General features: G+C 47.7%; 1 protein-coding gene across 3 annotated transcripts in view; it reads left to right on the top strand.

Moving 5' to 3' along the window:
• Positions 1-12,774, top strand: part of NUP93 (nucleoporin 93) — a 102,975-nt gene extending 90,201 nt beyond the window's left edge. For 2 of the 3 annotated variants that reach the window (XM_019979850.2, XM_070770599.1), the window contains 13 exons: positions 1,169-1,326; positions 2,358-2,523; positions 2,904-2,997; positions 3,715-3,906; positions 4,508-4,634; positions 4,750-4,822; positions 5,054-5,098; positions 6,790-6,906; positions 7,876-7,994; positions 8,707-8,824; positions 9,269-9,352; positions 10,784-10,912; positions 12,504-12,774. In XM_019979850.2, coding sequence (XP_019835409.1) covers positions 1,169-1,326; positions 2,358-2,523; positions 2,904-2,997; positions 3,715-3,906; positions 4,508-4,634; positions 4,750-4,822; positions 5,054-5,098; positions 6,790-6,906; positions 7,876-7,994; positions 8,707-8,824; positions 9,269-9,352; positions 10,784-10,912; positions 12,504-12,614 — 1,533 coding nt within the window. In that variant the 3' untranslated portion in view covers positions 12,615-12,774. The remainder of the gene's footprint in view (positions 1-1,168; positions 1,327-2,357; positions 2,524-2,903; positions 2,998-3,714; positions 3,907-4,507; positions 4,635-4,749; positions 4,823-5,053; positions 5,099-6,789; positions 6,907-7,875; positions 7,995-8,706; positions 8,825-9,268; positions 9,353-10,783; positions 10,913-12,503) is intronic. The other variant, XM_019979851.2, reaches the window with a different exon arrangement.
• Positions 12,775-15,090: the final 2,316 nt, after the last annotated feature.

Raw genomic sequence — 15,090 nt, forward strand, 5'->3', positions numbered from 1 at the left:
TCCGGAGTCTGGGGGATGACGGTGGAGGAGGGTGCAGGGGGTTGATGTCATTGTTTTCTGGACATGTTTTGAAAGTGGACCCAGTAGGACTGTGGAAGAATTTGGCTATGGGTGTGAGCCGCAGAGTCAGGGATGACTTCTGAGATTGTTGGCTCAAATAGCTGACAGAACAGAGTTAGATATGGTTCCTAGAAAGTACCTTTCTTCTCAGCTCAGTTCAGATACCTGCTGTGTGCAGAGTGCTGAACCAGATCTTTGTACCGAGGTTGGTGGAATACACAGGAGGCTGGCTTCCTGCGGGAAGTGAGGCTCACACTAGTGCTTGAAGAGAAGGGGCTCGCCAGCCAGCAGTCTCGGATAGGGTTTTCGAGGGGAGGGAGCAGTGAGAACAAACAGATCGAGGCAGGATGGAGCACTTGGCCCACTGGGTGTGTGTCAGGGCGGGGCCAGCTTGGGGAGCGCCAGGCTAAGAACTTAAGGTACAAACAGCTCATAGGGGTTTAAGTGAGGAAGTGACACAATCAGATCTGAGTCTTAGAAGGAGTCCTGCTGAGGGGAGGGTGGAGGGGCCAAGAAGAGAAGTCTGAGGTCCACATTTCTGGAGGAGTCGGGGAGGAGCAGAGGGAGGAATAACCACAGGGCTGCTGCACAGTCTGGGGACACAGCCACTTTCAGGAGAGATGCTCTTGCTCAGAGGGTAGGATCAGACCTGCTTTCTACATCCCCAGTGCTAAGCACAGTGAAACTCTTAACATGACGATAGTCTCCTATTGGTAAGTGAATGGCTTTAGCCCTTACTTGTTGGGGTGGCAAGAGTGCATGTCTGTAAATCATCACAGAACATGTCGCCCCTTCGCTGTGAATCCTGGGGTTCCATGGAGAACCCCCCATCTGGCTTTGATTCATGTGGAACACATGGTGCTGTACAGAAAAGGCTCTAGGCTAGACTGGCGCTTACTAGCTTGCCATGGAAAAACTATTTAACAGCCCCATGCCTCAGTTTCCTGGTTTGTAAAACAGAGAGGGGGAAGCCATTCAGGGTCCCTACCTAGTGGAGTTGCGAGATTGAATGACTTAATACAAGAAGAGGCTTAGCTGAGGACCAGCACATCGAAAGCCATCAGTTAGCTTTTGTTTGCCTGTCTACTTGAGCACCTTTCCTTTTTAGGATGGAGAGGTGGAAGGCCATCCTGTGTGGGCGTTAATTTATTACTGCATGCGCTGCGGAGACCTGCTTGCCGCTTCACAGGTGGTCAACCGAGCCCAGCACCAACTGGGAGAGTTCAAAACTTGGTTCCAGGAGTACATGAACAGCAAGGACAGAAGGTACGGTGAATGAGGTGCCGGGTCCAGAAGAAGCCACATGGGATCAACAGGGTGGTCCGCTCTGGCGCTGCTCTGTCTTCCTTGCGCATGGCTCCAAATAAGTTTCTGCTTGGGAGAAAAATGAACTTTGGAAAGCATGAAGAATTCAAGAGCCCCATTCTGTAGACTTATAAAGTCCTAGGCACATCAGAAATGCTTTATAAAATGAAACTATTGTATTACACTTCACTTGTTCACTGTTGGTGGTTTTCTGGTTGATCCGGATGAAAATATGTTGTCATGCACCTCGTAGCTCGAAGGCCAGAATTAGACATTAGCACACTTGAGATATAACCATTGAATTACTTCACTAAGGTGTTTTTTGTTTTTGTTTTTTCCTCTTACATTAAGGAACTACAAAGCATTAGTTTTTATTTGGTTTTTGTTAATGTAGTTGGACTTAAATTCACATTCAGACCTAGTTTAAATATATGTGCATGTATATAGAAGAAATAGTGGTAGTTACCCCAGTTACACGTGTGGAAAACCAGGATTACTTTTTTAGCAGTGTCCATCTCCAGAGAGTGTGGTAAACATAAGTCCTGTCTTGCTCATATCAGAGTGTAAAGTAGGGACCATGTCCTAGGTTTACCAGGAGACCCCGAGGCAAGGATTTGAGTGCAGGAAGTTTATTTGGGAGGTGATGTCACAGGGTTAAGGGAGTGGAGAGGCCAGAGGGAGCTGAGGCAGTTAAAGGACTGACTCAGTCTTGTTCATCACTGTTTGCAGGCTACTGAGGGTGGGGGGCTGGGGGGTCAATTCCGCAGGCCTTCTGTCCTGAAGGCCATCACTGGAGGAAGCCAGCAGGCAGAGACGCAAGTCCTGGGAGCTGCAAGTCAGGTTAAAGTGATGGTCCCCGGGGATTTGGGTGGGACAGTGCCTGTTCCCCTCCATGGAGGAAGGCTTCATAACCTTGTTGTTGTGTGGTTGAACTGGTGCTTTCAGGTGCCTTTGAGGATCTTCAGCCTGTGTCTGTTCCCTTGTGTCTTCAGATTGTCCCCAGCTACGGAGAACAAGCTCCGACTGCATTACCGCAGGGCCCTCAGGAACAACACAGACCCCTACAAACGGGCCGTGTACTGTATCATCGGCAGATGCGACGTCACAGACAACCAGAGCGAGGTGGCCGACAAAACCGAGGACTATCTGTGGCTGAAGGCAGGCGTGCCCCCCTTGCCCAGCAGGGTGTTTGCCCCTTCCCCCTGCTTACGCTCTGCACACAGATTGTCCTGTTAATGTGTGATGCCAGGAAGCTGACTGCACTAGTGGTTTTCCTGTCTCCTGGCCCAGTTTTTATTGTGCACTATTCCCAACCAGTAACAGCCATTCGCATAGCCTTGAGCCTTGAGCTCAGACAGCTCTGAGTTCGCTCCTGGCTCAAGGTGAAAGTGAAAGTGAAGTCGCTCAGTCCTATCCGACTCTTTGCGACCCAGTGGACTGTAGCCCACCAGGCTCCTCCATCCATGGGATTTCCCAGGCGAGAGTACTGGAGTAGGGTGCCATTGGTACCAATGCCTGTGTTTCTTTTGGGGGTTTAGTTGAACCAGGTGTGTTTCGATGACGATGGCACCAGCTCCCCACAGGACAGGCTCACTCTCTCTCAGTTCCAGAAACAGCTGTTGGAAGACTATGGTAAGATCCCCTGAGCATAAATGCCTTCTGTCTGTCTCATCCACCTAAGGTCACTGGTTAGCTTCTTTCTGAGAAAATCCTTCATCTCTGAACTCTGTGTCTCCTTCAAAACCCCATGATCCTTCAAAACACAGCACAACAAAACAATTATTTCAGATTCGAGTAGAGGCCGCACCCATGGCCTTAGGTAGTGGACGTGGCTGACATAGTCACTGACAGTTCTTTGAACGGCTCTGGTGGACACTGGCTCAGGAAGAGACATAGGAGGACCTGGCTGCGGCTGCCTCAGGGACCTCAAAGTGACTGCATCTGAGCACTGAGAGAAAGTTCCCACTGGTGGTCAGCAACGCTAAATGCCGTGAATCTGAGGAAACTGCAGCTTGGAAATCATTCCTCTCCTTATTGAGTGACTCATCAGGACACAGTATATAAACAGATCCTTTTGCATTCTGTTTTAAGGTCCTACTCTCTGTTTCTTTCCCACCTAATGCAAGTAGTCCAGGTTTTACAACACGGGCCCCCCACTCTCCAGTTGTGTTGGGAGGTCAGGAGGCTGGGGAAGCAGGGCAAAGCTGGAGTGGCGTCCGCTGTGTCCAGAGCCCAAGTCCATTCCGGCTCAGGCTGGTGCTTTCATCCCGCCCTCTGAGCACCGGGGCTGCCGGTCGGCTGCTCCTCCGACTCACTCCTTCTGAGTCAGCTCTCCCTCCTCTCCCTCAGGCGAGTCCCACTTCACGGTGAACCAGCAGCCCTTCCTCTACTTCCAAGTGCTGTTCCTGACGGCGCAGTTTGAAGCCGCCATTGCCTTTCTCTTCCGCATGGAGCGGCTGCGCTGCCACGCTGTCCACGTGGCGCTGGTGCTCTTTGAGCTGAAGCTGCTTTTAAAATCCTCAGGACAGAGTGCTCAGCTCCGTGAGTACTTGCTGGCCCTCACACCTCCACAACATGACACATCCCCCGTCAGGTGACAGTGAACGCAGAACTGCAACCGACAGGGATACAGCAAACAGCCAGTCGTTGTTAGAGTGTTGTAGACAGTTGGGCCTCTGGGATGATCAGTGTGAGGGGTCTTGCCTCTCCCTCCTCCATTCAGATTCCCTGGGGAGTTCAATGTATAAACCCAGTGAGACTGGTTCCCACTGGGGCTCTAGTTGGAGACACTGGAAGGCCCACCAGCCATCAGGTATGCCTGCTGGCAGGGAGCGGTAGTCAGGAGGGAGAGGAGACGTGTCCGAGGGCTGCAGTTTCCTCATAGCGCAGCACATTTCGTAATGGTCGGTTGTTCCCACCTTTTCATTCAGAGACCAGCATACTATGATTCACTACAAAATGCCATTGTCTCTGCTCTGTGCTTGGGCCGAACTCCAGAGCGGTGGTGAAGGCACTGGGCTGAGCTCGCACTGCCAGACGTTGGCTGTGCTGCGGGAGTAGGTGCCACTGGGTCTTTGGGCTTGGTTCCTGTAGTTCCTGGTTGTGTGGTTGTGACCAGTTCTGTCCTCGCCGCCCCGTGCAGTCAGCCATGAGCCCGGCGACCCTCCCTGCATGCGGAGGCTGAACTTTGTGCGGCTGCTCATGCTCTACACCCGGAAGTTTGAGTCCACAGACCCGAGAGAGGCCCTCCAGTACTTTTACTTTCTCAGGTGAGACTGGCTTTTGACCATTTACTTCAGCTGATTTTGGTTTCTGCCGTTATGAGAATGATGATTAGAGACCTTAAAGTCGCACCTTCAGAAACCAGTTTTTGTCTCCTCCTAGGGATGAGAAGGATAGTCAAGGAGAAAACATGTTTCTGCGCTGTGTGAGCGAGCTGGTGATAGAAAGTCGAGAGGTATATCTCCTAACCTTTCCAGTATATCGGTTCTCATGCTGATCACCTCAGTGTGGGTTGGGGGGAGGCAGGGAGCTTTAGAGTATTCTTTGGTTTCTGAAAATGTTGATTCAGTCTCAGTGTCCTCGAGACTTCTTCCACCTCCCCTAGTCCTCTCTCATCTCCAAAGAATTGTGGATTATGTGTATATCCTCATCCAGTAAACTGGGTAAACATTTTTTGTCTCTGCAGTTCGATATGATTCTTGGGAAACTGGAGAATGATGGAAGCAGAAAGGTGGGTTAAAGACACCCCTGGAGATGTGTTAGTTTGCAGGTGGAGATTTACAGTTGTCCAAAAAATTACAGTTAGGTTTTAGGATGCAAGGTACTAAAGATGCAGATCTGAATGAAGTTGCTTAGTGTTAAAAAACAAAGAATAAAAATTACAGGTCCCAAGTGATGACCTTGATGTTAGACACATTTACATTTCTCCTTGAAATATGTAAATCTGTGGTGAGATAGCTTTTTAAATTATGTTCAGAATACTCATCTGTTTACACCTGCCATTTTTTCATCTGAGAAGGCTACATTTCTGCCATTCTTGGCTCAGAAAAGATGCAAGAAAGAAATTGATCACTACGCTACTCTCCCCAGATGGGAAATTAGAGATGCACTTGACCTCTCTCCAAAGGTAGTTTTCAAGGGCTCAGAACTCTGCACTGACCCCACAGATGCAGCTGCTCCCATGAGCCTCCGCAATTCCCTGAGACCCATCATGGCTACTGGGCTGTGTGGACGGACAGGGGCCCTGGCGGGGAGGCCCCTCCTGACCCCACTGGGAGCCGTGTGGACGGACAGGGGCCCTGGCGTGGTGGCCTCTCCTGACCCCACTCGGGACCCCTCTCGGGGCCGTGTGGACGGGCAGGGGCCCTGGCATGGAGGCTCCTCCTGACCCGCCTCGGGGCTCCTTGTGCCTCTCTCAGGGACTCACTTCCCTGCTTACAAAAATGGGTGGTTTAGACCCAGAAATCTTGAAATGAGCTCACGCTGCTTACACCATCCAGCTCAGGAAGACCAGTGGCTCTACTGGTGATGATGTGATGATGGCCATGCTTATGGAGCAGTGACAGCTGCCAGGCCCTGTGCTGAATGCTCGATGAATATGTTCTCACCTAATGGTCACAAGAACCCCACAGAGTCGGAACTATTATCTGTTTTTCAAGGGAGGAAGTGGAGACAAGAGAGGTTAATTTTTGTCTTCAAGGTCACACAGCTAGTAAGAAAATGAGCTGGAATTGGAACCCAGTCCTTCTTGACCCCAGAGCCCATGCTCTTCACTGACCTCCTGTGCTGCCAGGGTGGCAGAGAAGGTCGGTCCCCTGACTCGGTCCAGGGCTAATGAAGAACCAGGCAGCCAATCAGACGTCATGGAGTCTGTCCTCTCTCTTTGTGTTACCTAAGGCCTGTTTCATACTCTCTTGACCATTTGGTTGCTGTTGAGTGATGATGCAGATTTTTTTGTTGTTGTTTTTAGTATCCTGGCACCACTTGCCGTGTATTTTTTTCAAGAGTGGGTTTCTTTTGCTGTCTGTCTTATAAAGCAGATCCAAAATCTTTCAGATATTTTCTCTGAGCCTCCTGATTTTTTTGCTCCCACTAGGGTCATTTGCAAAATTAAAATCATTGATGATTTCACATACTCGCTAGGTCATTTTACAAAATGAGAAAGCATGGAGTCTTACTGCTGACTCCTCTGGGCTGCCTGTGAGTCTGCCTCTTCATGGGTACTCATCTTGGTCCTTTTCATATGTTTAATAGGCCCTTATATCTTCAGGAAAGCCAGAGTCTGGCTGATGAAAATGTATGCATTGCCCAGAGCAAGCATTTTCAGTTAGTTTTCAGATTCCCGATTGCTTCTCTGTGTTTAAAATGACAGCTTTGTCCCTCTGTTCCTCTCTTCCTCCCTTCCATAATTTGTCTTGTCAGCCTGGAGTCATAGATAAGTTTACCAGTGACACAAAGCCTATTATCAACAAAGTTGCTTCCGTGGCAGAAAATAAAGGACTGTTTGAAGAAGCAGCAAAGCTTTACGACCTTGCCAAGGTAAATGTGTCCTTTTCTCGCCTCTGCACCTAATAGATCTGTCAGCCTTGCTGCATTAAATGCAGAACCATTTCCACGGTGCTATTATTGTACCCCTCTGTCTGCTGAGGCATTGTCTCCTAATGCTTAGGCAGTTAATGATCCGGTCAGGGTGAAATTCCCATTTTACAGAATTATTTCTGCCCATAAGGTGTTTCTGGCCAGACGAGAGCACAATATATTGAAAGGCTGTCCTGCGGGCATTGAGCTGTAGTCTCACTTGGCAGCAGAATGAACCTCCATCATGCTTGGACAGTAAAGCTGCTGGTGAAAGTGCCTGGTGCTCATCCGCCAAGCAGCCGCAGACCCACTGGGGACGGATGGATGTTTGGGAACAAAACCACAGCCAAGGCATGCTGAGAGCCCTGGAGTTAGGAGTTCTGCATTAGAACATTTGGGGAATACTAGTAACTGTAGCCTGGAGAAGATTGCATTCTCTGAAGTGGGCAAAATAGGATTATATTTCATTTTTTTTAATTTAAAAATATTGAGACTGAAAGTAAAGGGAAAGTGTTAGTTGCTCAGTTGTATCCAGCTCTGTGACCCCATGGACTGTAGCCCACTAGGCTCCTCTGTCCATGAAGTTCTCTAGGCCAGAATACTGGAGTGGCTTGCCATTTCCTTCTCCAGGGGATCTCCCCACCCAGAGATAGAACCCAGGTCTCTTGCATTGCAGGCAGATTCTTTACCGCTGAGCCGTCAGCGAAGTCCTCTACTGAGACTGAGGTCTAGTGAAAAAATAGAAAAGGTGTAGATACTTAGTATACATAACAGCTTAATGGATTTTCCACAGGTATATGTCTGTGTCATCATCACCCAGGTCAAGATGCAGAACAAAAAGTTCCCTCTTTGTCTTGGTAATTTAGTTTTTTTCTTCTTATTGATTATTTTTAATGAATTCCTTCTTTAATTTAAAAAAAAACTAAACAGAATGCTGACAAGGTGCTGGAGCTGATGAACAAACTGCTTAGCCCCATTGTGCCCCAGATCAGCGCACCACAGTCCAACAAGGAGCGGCTGAAGAACATGGCCCTCTCCATCGCAGAACGGTAAGGCCGAAGAAGCTCCCGGGGCCCCGGGCTCTCAGCCCCCACCCAGGTGTGTCTTAGCTTCACTGTGACGTCACACAGTCCCTAAGAGGGTCTCCACTGTCCCACCGGCACTGACAGTTTTGAGAGTTCTTAATAACCATCATAACCAGCTGTCACTTGGTAAACATTTTTGCCAGAAAGAAGGGGATATAAGAATATCTCAGCATTCTAATCCTGCAGTTTAATTCTAGGCATTATACTCATCTCTGCGCCATTAGCAGCCATCTCAAAGGGATTTGGTAACAAAGCTAGTGATAGATTGATGGGTGGATGGGGGATTCTTCGAGGTGTAGTGGCCAGTGATTCAGAATCTCCCCTCTCCCCATGAGTGGAGGTGTACTCCAACCAGTGTGACTCCCTGGCTGGGCAGCAGTCATTACTTTTTGTGCCCTCTCCAGATCTGCCTGAGAACTGGGTCAGGGTGCTTGCTGAGATGGCGGCCAAAGCTGGAGAACTGGACTTCATACAGAACGTTTATAGGTGGATCTCTGTCAAATCCACCGTCATATGCTCGGCCATTATAAAAGAGACACTATTTTCCACTCCTTAGTTCACCTCATGTAGAGAGCCTGAGAGGTTTTGACATTTTTTAGATGTTGTCCTCAAATTACAGATTGCACAGAAATTCCTAATATACCTCTGCCTCCCTTCCCTCTTTTTTCTCCTTCAGGTATAGGGCTCAGGGAATCAGTGCAAATAAATTTGTGGACTCCACATTCTATCTTCTGTTGGACTTGATCACCTTTTTTGACGAGTATCACAGTGGGCATATTGACAGAGCCTTTGATGTAAGTTTCAGGAGGGGTGTTTGAAGTCCTGCTTAATGTATGCCCTTGAAAAATCAAAACATTTTGTGGGATTCATTTAAAACAAAGGAAATGTCACCAGTATGCCTGTTAAGTGAAAAAGGACAAGTAAGATCCTGGCAATTTAAAAGGGATTTCTATGTTGTTCTTTTTTTTCCCCTTTTTTCTTTTCCTTTCTTCTTTAATCTAAAAACAGAGGGATTTCTCAAAATAATTTGAAGTCTCTGAATTGTAAAAACTGCCTCGGAAAACAAGGATAGGAATTGAGTCAGTCAGCAAGTTGGAATCAAAGCCTTTGAACAAGGGGAGTAGAATTTCCTACTAAGAAGCCACCTATGAACATGTTAGATGCTGACATGTGTTTGAAGAGATGGAATGACTGTGATGATTGTATCATACGGGGCTGATGGCTTTTGTGTTAAACAGATAATTGATCGCTTGAAGCTGGTGCCCCTGAATCAGGAAAGTGTGGAAGAGAGAGTGGCTGCCTTCAGAAATTTCAGTGATGAGGTGAGTCCTTCTCTTCCTGAATTACGAAATTCTTTTTTCCGCACTTTACTGAAAGCTTTTGTTTTAATGTAGCCAATAACTCTTAAGAGTCCTAGTACAGTCACCATCCAGACTGAATTTTCTAAGACAAGTCCAGTTTCAGGAATCCGGGACTGGTTTTCCTGTGAGTACACATATACCCATCAGATTATTGTCTGAATTCCTGACTCAGAAAATACTCTGACTCTAGTGATCAGACATATCCTTGGGAGAAACAGGTTTCTTACTGATTCTATGAAATCTGGCTTGAGTGTTTATTATCTACTTGTTCTAGAGGGTGTGTCAGTGCTTAACTCTGATCTTATATTAAGTAGTTCCTTCGGGTGCATGAAACATACATTGTGATTCATTTCCTTATTTCCCTTTTCTGAAGAAGCAGAGAAGTTTTGTCTCAAGAAGCAGATGCAATGACCATGGTCTCAGTATTCAGCCCAGGAACCCAAGAGCTCCTCTCTCTGCAGGGTTTCTAGCATGTTGCCACTGCCTAGCTCAAGGCTACTCAGCTGGGCTGCACACTGGAATTGCTCAGAGACCTTTAAAAAAAATCCTCATGCCGAGGCCCAGAAATTCTGGTTTCTCTGATCTGAGCCTGCAGCCCAGAACTCCCCTGGTTATTCCTGTGTGTGGCTAGAGTAAGATTCTTCTCTAGAACCAGCTGCCTGGTCCCAGGGTGTTCCTAACAGTGTTCTGATTTAAAACCATTACTCAATGAGCACATTCCTTTTATGGAAGCATGTGTCTGTTCTAGAGGAAGAAGGCCAGCTTCCACATATGGGGTGGCTCCCTCCTATGGTATAGACAGTTAAGAGGTCTTGCCTCTTGCCAACCTTCCCTTCACACCTACTACAATTCTGCCCCTAGCTGTTCCTCCTTTTGTTGTTTCTTGCCGACCCCTGGTTACATCATCCATTGTTTTATAAACTGAAGTGGGGTACCAGGGCCTGTCCTCGTAGACACTCCCAAGGACTCTGCTCAAGTTGTGCAAGTCCCAGGGAGACTGTGGTGGGTCTGAGACGGTGGGCAGTGATGGGGACTGAAGAGCCAGCGTGTGCGTCCCTACCTCCTGATGTTCAGATGCGGACTTCTGCTAATCCCTCTGCTGGCCAGACCTAGTTAGCATGCTCTCTGCTCACTTCCCCGCATAAAGAAGGGAGCAGAGGGCAGAAGAATGACCGATCTGACCTTCTGAATAGTGTTGCCTGGGCTTTGCTTTCACGCTTGACATTCCAGTGCCTTCGGCTCCTTTTTGGTGGCTGTGTAATACACCAGCTGGCAACTGTGGGGATATGGCGTGACCCAGCCTTCCTGGAGCACCGGCCCCCACTACCCCAGCCTGTCTTTGGCCCCAGGGCTGGGTTCTTTCTTCTTACTTCCTTATGTCTCTCTCTGCAGATCAGGCACAACCTCTCAGAAGTGCTTCTCGCCACCATGAACATCTTGTTCACACAGTTTAAGAGGCTCAAGGGGACAAGTCCATCCTCAGCAACCAGGCCTCAGCGAGTCATCGAGGACCGTGACTCTGTAAGATCCCAGCGTTGGCCACAGCCATCGCTGAGAACCACCTTTCTGGTTTGCCTTCAGTTGCTCCTCATGAGACCATTGCTCATGACCTAAAGTGCTTGTTTCTTTACTACCTGGCATCTGGGTAAAGCTTATGTTGAGCGCTTCCAGAAGAAATTGAACGTTACTAGGGTTGCTCCTCTTCTCAAGCTAAAAAATAATGATGTTCCAAGTCAGTGAATATCAGGTCTTAAAAAAATCAATCAAAATACTAGTTTATATTGATTCCATAAGAATTCCTGCCCACTTTAAAATATACGGTCATTTTATGAGTCTCGGTTCAGCACTTCCATGAAAACCGTACTTTTGGTCAACAGTTGCTGTGTCTGGAAGCCAGGTCTGTCTGACACCGGGGCCAGTGCCCCTTCGACTGCCTGTGGGCCTCCAGCATTACCTGGGTCACACAGAGTCCAGGCAGATAGAACCCCTGGACCCAAACAGCATATGCTGTACAGTTGATTTGACAAAAAGGAAAACGTGTTTGACCCATTAAAATATTAAAACTGGTGGTATTTTAGAATTACCTTTCCCTTAACATTTCCACTTAACATTTAATGAGGCTCTCAGTATGGTGTGTAATAACCATACCTGCTTTTGGCAGTCAAGAAACCAGAGCCTTGAAAATCCATCTCTTGCCTCCAAGGATGTCTGTGGCCTCTCTCAGCTATGACCCCCACAGGTCCTGTCATTGTCAGAACCTCCACCTAGACTTGCCAGTTTACTTCACATATCAGGGAAAAGGCACCTGCCTTTCAGCTTGCTTCTTGAATGGTCCTTAAGAGGCCTAGTAAGTGACCCTTGAATTTTCCTTTTAAGTCTCGTTACTAGTCCAGAAAACCCACCCCCACCCCCGCCACCCTTTCTATCCTAGCCGTGGTTTCCTTTCTTCTCTAAGCATCCAGTACAGCTCGATATGGGCAACCTGAAGCTGTTCTCTGAGATTTCATTTTTCTTTATTCAGTAATTTATCACTTGGAAATCAGAGTAAAGGTTGTTATTTCTAATATTGGAAACACCTGAGTTAAAATTTTTTTCCCTCCTGGAGCAATCCAGGAATCTCATAAATACTGTTGCCTGAGAAAAGAGGGCTACTCACTTCCCTTAGAGAGAGAGATTGAACGGGTGAAAGGGAGGAAAGGGGATGACGCAGGAGAGGAAGGACCTGGAATGGGCAGTGCAGGCGCTTCATGGGCTCCTAGAAACTCGGGTCTTCACCAGTCAGGGGAGGGAGAGGTTCGGAAAAGTGGAGCAGGCAGTCTGAAGCACAGAGCCAGGTCAGCAGCTGCTCAAATGGGGCGGCTTGCCTGGCAGACCCATCCATCTTCTGCTAAGTAAAAGGGCTTTGGAACTGGGGGCCTGGCGGCCCACCTTTGCTAACTCTGCACCACACTGGAGGAACGTGACAGTGGAGGGCAGGATGGTCATCCACCCACTGGGTATCTGTCATTACACCACCGAGGGGAGAAAATGGAAGGATGGAGTGCTGGTTCCCAGGACAGTGCCCTGACCCAAAACTTAACTGGGTTCCTTCTCTTCTTCCCCTTTCTCTCAGCAACTCCGCAGCCAAGCCCGAGCCCTGATCACCTTTGCTGGGATGATACCCTACAGGACATCTGGGGATACCAACGCGAGGCTGGTGCAGATGGAGGTCCTCATGAATTAAGTGTGATGTTCTGAGGGGCTCACGGGGCTGCTTGCTGTCAGTACTTCAGGGCCCTCCAGGGTTGGGGGGTGTTTCTGGTTTTGTTTCTGTTGTGTTTGTTTTGTTTCATTTTTCTGTATTATGTATTTTTGTCAACACCAATAAATTTCTTTGATTTGTATTTTTTTTCACATTCTTTTAATTTCACTGTTTTTTTTCTCCCCCTTTTGCAATTTTGTTGAAATTTTTATTTGTGTGGGAGGAATTGTCCTCACTAGTGCTTGGGCCAGAAAATGACAGACTTGTATAGGCATCCAGGAGTTGGTTAAAGTCGACCTGATATGATTAAAAATTGAGCCAAAATGAGCAAGGAAATGAAGCCTTTGGGAGTTGCTTTTATTTAGATATAACATTCCCTACAGCAGGGTGACAGTTAGCTTTTCACATTTTTATTTGAATGTGAGAGCCAGCCTCAGCCTTGGGTGAGTTAAGATTTGTGTGTGAAATAGCAGGCACTCCTCATCCTCCTCCCTCTTATCTCCCCAAGTTGTGCCTTGAGGTCCAAGTCATTGTTGTTGTTCAGTCGCTCAGTCGTGTCTGGCTCTTTGTGACCCCATGGACTGCAGCACACCAGGCCTGCCTCACCATAGCCCAGAGTTTGCCCAAGTTCATGTGCATTGCATCGGTAATGCCATCCAGCCTTCGCATCCTCTTCTCCCTCTGCCCTCAATCTTTCCCAGCATCAGGGACTTCTCCAAAGAGGTGGCTGTTCATATCAGATGACCAAAATACTGGAGCTTCAGCTTCAGCATCAGTCCTTCCAATGAGTATTCAAGGTTGATTTCCTTTTAAGTTGACTGGTTTGATCTCATTGCTGTCCAAGGGACTCTGAGGAGTCTTCTCCAGCACCACAGTTCGAAGGCACCAGTTCTTTGGCATTCTGCCTTCCTTATGGTCCAGGTCTCACAACCATATGTGACCACCGGGAAGACCATAGCCTTGACTATACGGCCCTTTATTGGCAAAGTAATGTCTCTGCTTTTCAGCACACTGTCTAGGTTTGTCATCGCTTTTCTGCCAAAAAGCAGTCATCTTCTGATTTCATGACTCCAGTCACCATCCACAGTGACTTTAGAGCCCAAGAAGAGGAAATCTATCACTGCTTCCACCTTTTCCCCTTCTATTTGCCATGAAGTAATGGGGAAGGATGCCATGATCTTAGTTTTTTTAAATATTTAGTTTTAAGCATTTTCACTCTCCTTCTTCACCCTCATCAAGAGGCTCTTTAGTTCCTCTTCATTTTCTTCCATTAGAGTGATATCATCCACATATCTAAGGTTGTTGGTGTTTCTCCAAGACCATCCTCCAAATTATCTGCCCTGATGCCAGGATTAATGTTTGCTGTTCTGCTGAAATCCCCCTGGAGATGAAAACATAGTCCTGGAGACCCATAGTCTGATCGGTGAACATTGTCAGGGTCTCAGCTGGAGCTCAAGGCAGGGCAGACCTGGCCGTTTCTCCCTCTGTCTGCTCCACAGCAAGGCGCCTGCTTGGCCTTGTGCGTGCCCCTCTTTAAGAGGACTTCTCAGCACCTCTTCTCTCTTCTCTGCCAGTTGGTTCCTCTCCTTGGACAGCCTCCTCTCCCTGTCTCCATTCATAAAGCCAGTTGGCCAGGTCAGCTCATGGGTCTCATTCCACTGGGCATCAGTACCATCGGTATGTGGTCCCTGAGCAAGGTTGTCCCCCATCGGTGGCCCTGTTCCTTCCAGGCCTTGGGCTAAGCTGGAGAGAACGGGAGGACGAATGTACCTGATGTGCCAGCTGGGGCTACAGGATCGGGTGTGGTCGGCTCTGCTGGCTTTATGGACTGCTCCTGCAGCAGCTCTCCCAGGGGGAGAGTGTTAAAGTCCCCAGAGTCTCCCAAGGTACCTTTTGCTTCTAGAGAGAAAACTCCTCACAGGGCACAGTTACCCTCATAATCCTGTAAATACAAATTGTTGCCTTTGCTTGTAGTAAGGAGCTCGTCTATAGATACTGGGGCCATCTGCTGCTCCGCAGTCGGATCCCGTTATATCTATCAAGGATGTAGCCTGAGGGGCTGTCTCCCTCCTCAGCTCGCATCTATTCACCTTCAGTTGAGCTTTACTAAGAAAGTCTCGACAGGCTCTGCAGGAGACTTGATTTAGCAAGTTGTACCCTCTTTATAGGCAGTGATTTATATTTTAAAACAAAGCAAACAATTTGCTTTAACAGTGCCTTAAAAGAGTTCTCTGAGGACTTTTCATAAATGTGACTTAAGAGTTCTGATTTTTTTTTTTTTTTAATGCTAGATCTTGTAGATAGAAATGTAACATTACCATAAAGGACACAAGGTACAAGGAATTTAAATATGTATTTACTCCCTAGTTCTTCTCTTGTTCATCATTTACATCATGAGAATTAATTGTGGATTTACCTTTCTTTGCATCATGCAGTTCTGCGGGCTCCAGACAGGAGA

The sequence above is a fragment of the Bos indicus genome, chromosome 18 (assembly GCF_029378745.1).
Source record: "Bos indicus isolate NIAB-ARS_2022 breed Sahiwal x Tharparkar chromosome 18, NIAB-ARS_B.indTharparkar_mat_pri_1.0, whole genome shotgun sequence".
In the NCBI taxonomy this organism is placed as follows: domain Eukaryota; kingdom Metazoa; phylum Chordata; class Mammalia; order Artiodactyla; family Bovidae; genus Bos; species Bos indicus.